We start from the raw sequence: 6,890 nt of genomic DNA, 5'->3' as shown, positions 1-6,890 counted from the left end.
AAAAAAAAAAAAAAAAAAAAAAAAAAAAAAAAAAAACTTAAGGTTTGAGTGAAAAATAGCTTGACAACTTACCGATGCCAAGTCATCCCGACTGCAGTCCAGGGCAGCAAGCATCACCTGTTCATATATTATCCATACTAGACACAAGAGAGACATATTAAATGTGGAGAATTGATTTTTCAAAATGGTGGGAAACACCTAAAATGTAAATAAGATTAATGAATTCCGTCTTTGTATATTTTCCCCTACCACTCCTGTACATCATTACTGAAACAGGGACATTTAAACGCACTGCTGGAATTAATTAAAAGTACACTTATGCGATTTTATTGCTTCAGTAACAAAGTATCTTTTGACATCTTGAAAGGCAAAAAACTCTTTCTTTGCTTTTCTTAACATTGTATCTACAGTTTTCTGTTGAAACAGACCCATTATGAAATGCACTGTGACCAGATCTGGAGAGCAGCCATACGTGCTAGAAAGAAAACAACTTTTCCCTTAACTGTTTCACTACCTTACTGTAAGTACAATATTGCCTTCTTCCCTTATCTGCAGGAATTAGCTTATTCCACTGACACGTTATTTGTATTAGGATAGTGTGTAGGAGGCAACTGAACATGAGGCCCCACTGTGCTAGGCACTGTACAGAGTGAGAGACAGTCCCTGCCAGGGATAGCTTACAGTCCTGTTAGACAAGACAGAGAACCCAGGGGGAAGGGGAGGGGAGTATGTAACATACTCCCCAGAGTGAGCTGAGTATTAAGTTAATGGGAGGCAAGGGTGCTCAGCTCCTTGCAGGATCAGGCCTGAAGCGAAAATCTTCCACAAAGAGGACAAATAGCCAACACCATGGTGCCCAGAGAACCTGAGGGAAAACAAATTAATCTTTTTTATAGGAATTTTAAAAAAAAGAAAGCACAAATCTAAACAATAAAGTTAACCTTTCCCTCTACCAGAATAAAGGCTATTGCTCACTGTACAGGTATTTCTAATTTCATTCAAAGAAAAGTTATGTTTAAAAATAAAAATTCTAAGTTACTACAAAGTAAATCAGATTTCATTGGAGCACATCAAGCCGTAGTCCACTAGTCTGGTATCCTGTCTCTAGAAGTAGCTAGCTCCAGATGCTTAGCACAAGAACCCCTGCAGCTGACAGTTATACAATAAGCTTCCCCTGGGGGAAGCCAAGGGCTTTTATATATTTTTAAATCCCATCCAATAGGACTTGGATTTTCTGACCATCCATATAAAAGTGCAGTCCTTCTTTGACCACTATTAAACACTCAACAGCTTTTGCCAAGTTCTACAGGATAAATAAGGTGTTCTTTTAAATGATGTTTCTTTTTATCAATTTGAAAATGGTTTCCTTTCAGTTTTATTGGATATCCTCTGTATGATGGGACAGTGTAAACAGAGATACTCAATTTACCCTCTCTGTGGCATTCATTAATTTCTATTCACTAGGTTTCTAGTGCCTTCCAGTAGTGCATTAAGCGACATGGCTAACACATGTCACATATGGTTCATTCTCTCTTATGTCTCCCCAGGGGAGTTGGTGGGGAAATTGGGAAATATATGGGACACAGTCCAGTCTACACACTTACTCTGAAAATGATGAAAATTGGACTGGACAACACAGGGCATGATGAGAGTGACTCAGCCTGCGATGCAGGGCAATGGAGTGGCCTACTGTGCAAGGGCTCTGGTAAAGAAGGGGTGGGGAGGCACCCCACAAAGCCAGAGCACCCCACAAAGCCAGCACCAGCCCATAATAAAATGTAGTTTTCCTCATGAGTGATTAACAAGATCCTAATAAAATAAGCTAATCCACGGTGAGTTTCTGTTTATTTACAGAGACAAAAATGGCAATAGCCTCTTTGTTACGCCCTGCGTTAATTTCACCACCAACTTCCTGCTGGAGCCACTATCAAATCCACCCATGGAGTCAGGGCTGCTGAGAACCATTGAACCAAACTGTAAACCCTGTATATAATGGAAACTACTTCAAGCCAGGGGGTGCGGCAGTACTTCAGCACCTATGCATGCAGTCCTACAATGCATTTATAATACTCCGCTACCTCGATATAACGTGACCCGATATAACACGAATTCGGATATAACGAGGTAAAGCAGTGCTCCGGGGGGGCAGGGCTGCACACTCCGGTGGATCAAATCAAGTTTAATATAACGCGGTAAGATTTTTTGGCTCCCGAGGACAGCGTTATATCAAGGTAGAGGTGTAGTTGCAGAAGGGAGGCAGCACATGCAAGACTCTTATCAGGTACTTAAAGACTCTTCGTCCCAAGAAGATTGTGCTATAATATACATAGGGAAGTCTGTTTGCAAAGATTATCCATATAACTATCTAAAGAGGATTACTATTCGTAATGGTTAGGATTTTAAGATCCCTCTCATTGCAAGAAATCTGGAGGAAATACCATGGTACAGGGAGCCACCTTTATAGTTTCCAGAAACATTGCAAGTTGAAAGATTTCTGGTCAAATATTAAGAAAATGAGTGCAAGAGTTAGTCCAGGATATATTTTGCCAGATTTTTAATCACTGGTCTGTTAAAGAAATAATAATTTATTAAAATTAAACAGGGACTTGTTTAAAGCTCTTCAGACTTCAACTAATAAATATATTTCATCACTATGGTTGCAAAACTTCAATAGCAACTGTAAAAGCAAGGCTGGCAAATGAAAAAAATTAGAAAGGAAAATGTACTGCTTGTATTAGGTTAACCAAATTATAAAAAGGAAAGCCAAAGAAAGAGGAATGAACATTAAAAACAAATCATGACTATTTATCCCTTCCTGCCTGTATGGGCTTCATATGCAAACCCATAAAGCATTCTTGCCATGAAGTATTTTGTTTTTTCTACTGCTCTTACATAAATGTGATATTGCATTGTTATTTCTGAACAATTCCCTTCTGGTCTGAAGCACTGTATGCCAAGTTTCTGTCCAGAGAGACATAGTGTCAAGTAATTAAAATCCCCTGAAAATAGCCATTTTATTTATTGCAGAAACCCAGACGTGCCCTAAACTATAGCATCACAAATGCAATTCTATCATAAGAACAGCTTTCATATTAATTTCTACAATATAGTATCACTTATGGCTGAATTTAAGAAATAACATTCCCTTCTCCTTATTAAAAAACTCCCCTCATATTTTTTGACATTCCTCTGAAGTGTAGATGACCTGTTGAGTGACAGCTAGATAACAGATCTCTGTCAAATGTTCACAGTACATTCTTATGACTGTTCACTATGTGCCAACCTAAAAGCCCAATCATAGGTGCTGGAACTGGGGGTGCAGGAGCACCCTCTGGCTTGAAGTGGTTACCATTATATACAGGGTTTACAGTTTGGTTCAATGGCTCTCAACACCTTCATTATAAAAATTGTTCCAGCACCCCTACGCTCAATTAGGTATTTTTTTCACCTACTTCCTCTACACACCATCTTTGAGAAGCAAACTAAGGGCTTGGAATACTGGCAAATTAGAAAATTGAGAAAATAATGTATGTACTCAACATTAGTAGATGCAGAATCACAACAAAAGGGTAAAAATAATATGGAGAGTATAACAGGAGAATAGCAGAGTAACAAAACTAACATATACTAACAGTTACAGACAGTGAAAGCTTTTCAAATAATTTCAACCTACTGTCATCCCCAAGCTTAGATGCATATTCGTTAATTAACTCTTCTCCAACTTCCACTATCTGCTCGCTGTTCCGATAGTTTTCTTCCCTCCACTTCCTCATTTTATCACGCATCTCTGAAAAACAAAATATAAGATTTTCATGCAATAACATAATGTGAAGTCTATTTCTGGAACTCACTTTGAGGGGTATAATCTATTCTCAGACATATACAGGAGATCCACAGAAGTAATTTCCACTAATACCAAAATCGTTTGTGGACAGATTGATTCCTGGAACTTTGAAATTGTTATCTTGCAACTCTTGTGAAGACTGTCCAAAAGAAAGGAGGGTCGGGGGGGGAGAGAAGTAATCCACTGAATTTGTGAGTTCAGAGGATATTGGGCTAACATCTATACATCAGATGTGAAAAAGACTCTCTGAGAATACAGATTCAGCTCCGAGCATGGTCAATTCAAGCCCTATGATCCAGTGTAGATCAATTTAGTACCAAACTGTTAATATGTATAGGGCTTCAAACCAACAAAAAATAAACCAACCAACCAACCAAAAACCTTAAAAACTGAGGTCCTCCCCTACTGGGGATGGCAACATGTGGAAGATCTTATTAAATCTTGCTAAGGGCTTATCCTGGCATTCTTAGTCATAATTACCCTCTCTCAACCATGGGTGCCATTTGTCCATCTGGATGTCACCCTCTCCAACCCTGAGTGAGTTATATTGAGTGATGCTGCAAGGATATACTTTGGAGGGCACTCAGATTCTCCTGCATGGAAAGCACTATTATATAAGATATTATTGTTCATCATTACAGGGAAGGAAGGATAGTCCATGGAAAATGGACAAGGAAAAAAACCAAAAACAAGAAGCAGAGTTCCACCTTAGAACTGTTCTAAGCCACCAATACAAAACTTCACCATACAAACAAGAAACACAGAACTCCCATTTTCAAACTTGTGATTAGTATCTTCAACATAATTTTCAAAGTAAATTTCAGCATCCCCATGAATTATAACTTTCCTATAGCTAATAGATCTTGCTATTTGTTTTTCGATTTGACATTTCAGTTGCAATGGTAAAATATAATAGAAACTAGTATTTTATGTTACTGTACCAACTATTATATACAATGATTTAACAAAACTAGACTCAAACACTGAATTCCAGATTGAGGCAATTCAGTTGTACTACTAAAATTAAATCAGACAAAAGCACTGTATGCATGTACATATTTTATAGACTTTTTACTGGACAGATTTTCTGGACATCCCAATAAGTAATTTAACTTTATGAACATGACATCATCCTCCGTTATGGAAAACAGGCTCAGAGAGCTTTTAAAGTAAAATTCTTATTGATGTTATACTTATCATATTTGCAAGCCACCACTAAAACTGCTTTTTATTTATTTATAACAGCTCTATGAGAATAAATTTGATTTTGGAAGAGATCAGCAATAATATGAAAACTCAACTGATAAATATGAGAAGCATATTTTTACAGTAAAAATAAATAACTGCTGTAAAATTCCATTCTAGAAATGTTCTGTATGTTCCTATGATGATATGCAGCATGAAAAAGGAGGCATGAGAATAAAGACTTTCTTTCTGCAAAAGTAAATGGGATCCAAATGTGAAAACGATCAAAGCAAACCACTTCAAATCTGAGATGGAAAGAAGACCAGATTTTCAATTTTAAAATTTTAAAAGTGCATTTACTATGGACTCAATCTTAAAAGGTGCAAGACCTGATTTTAAGGTCAATGGGAGTAGAGGGCACTCACCATCTTACTGACAGTGGCTTTGTTCATCCTCAAAAACACCAAACACTAAGAATATAATTTGATACCACTCCCATAGATGGGGAGGGGAAGGAAAAAGTTTTGTTTTCTACTTCTTACTATGAAAACACACTATGCAAAATTATTGCCAATGTTATTTTTAAATTTACATCATTTGGGGGGAAAATACAACAAAGGGGAATTTTGACAGTTTTCCTTGCATTTCAGAATGCACAAATTAACAAAATTTGACAGTTTAAGAGTAAACATAGACCCTTTTCCATCTATCAGAAGTGATCTCAGATCTCTCATAAAACTGTTACTGTGTCACATTTTGTATTCTGAAAGTCAACCAAAACCACCACAGGGTTACATTTCATGTGCATGAGTAAAATTAAATGGTTCTTGGCATGATGATCCTTGGCAATTTAAAAGTTAGACAGCAAGAATGTGACTGAACACAAATGTATCACACAAACTGACAGTCTAAAAATACACAAAATAAATAAGTCATCCAATTTTCACCAATTCATTTACTTGACAACTATTAAAGCCTCCATACCAGTATAACTTTCAAATGTAATACTATCTAAGCTACTAATAACATTCATGCCAACTATTAATCACCAAAGTAGGCTTTGCAGTGATGGAAAAAAGCAAAACACAGAGAGCATGCTGTATCCTTTGATCACTGAAAGTGAGAACACAAGTAAAAATAAATGTTCTAGTATACATAAATATAATGAAAGATATGTTAGCTAGATTATAAAGTGCTGCACTCTGAACAGAAGGCAAAACAAATGAAAAATGTTGGTAACAACCTAAGCAGACTCATTTTTGGGGGTGGGAGGTTAAGAAACTTATCGGTTGTGTCAGCCAATCATACTTTAAATATTTAGGGCAAGTACACCTGTACTTGGTAACACAGGGCTGGGCAGTAGCAGTATTGGACTCTGGTAGTGGTGCGGGGAGGCTGATTAATTTCAGTTATATTTATGTCATTATGTATATAAGTGGATCTAGAAGAACTGATGGGTCTATTTATTTTAATGTAGTTTAAAACAAAAATGGTCAAGGTCATCCATAGTTATGGATATATAAATGGAAGTGTAAGAAACCCACTGCAACAGACACTTTGTCACAATGGTGGTGCATTATAACAGAACTGAGCACACTGGGGCCATTCTATGCAAGAAGTAAAATGCAATCTCTGCTATGGAGAGTTTACAGTCTGGAAGGATGACACGGGGCACACTGGAAAACAAAAAGGTATAGTTTGTAGTTACTCAACTTTTCCTAGGTTTTCGGTTCACATTTTCTGGGTATCAAAGTCGCTAGACTTAAATCTTAATTTTTCCAAGTATTTTAAGATTTTAATTCTCTTTGTTTGTTCAGTGTGCATTTTGGAATATAGTTTTCAAGTCTTTACCATTAAAAAC

At 36.9% G+C, this 6,890-nt stretch overlaps 1 protein-coding gene across 1 annotated transcript in view; it reads right to left on the bottom strand.

Moving 5' to 3' along the window:
• The window catches only part of EMC2 (ER membrane protein complex subunit 2), a 59,733-nt gene that overhangs the window by 44,592 nt on the left and 8,251 nt on the right, over nt 1-6,890 (bottom strand). Inside the window, exons 2-3 of the mRNA XM_026646076.1 lie at nt 3,674-3,787; nt 73-137 (exon numbers count right to left, since the gene is read on the bottom strand). Coding sequence (XP_026501861.1) covers nt 73-137; nt 3,674-3,787 — 179 coding nt within the window. The remainder of the gene's footprint in view (nt 1-72; nt 138-3,673; nt 3,788-6,890) is intronic.

Source organism: Terrapene carolina, unplaced genomic scaffold (genome assembly GCF_002925995.2).
Source record: "Terrapene carolina triunguis isolate 2854851 unplaced genomic scaffold, T_m_triunguis-2.0 Scaffold58, whole genome shotgun sequence".
In the NCBI taxonomy this organism is placed as follows: domain Eukaryota; kingdom Metazoa; phylum Chordata; order Testudines; family Emydidae; genus Terrapene; species Terrapene triunguis.
The sequence above is the reverse complement of the archived record's forward strand: the minus strand, read 5'-3'. Positions and strand labels throughout refer to the sequence as shown.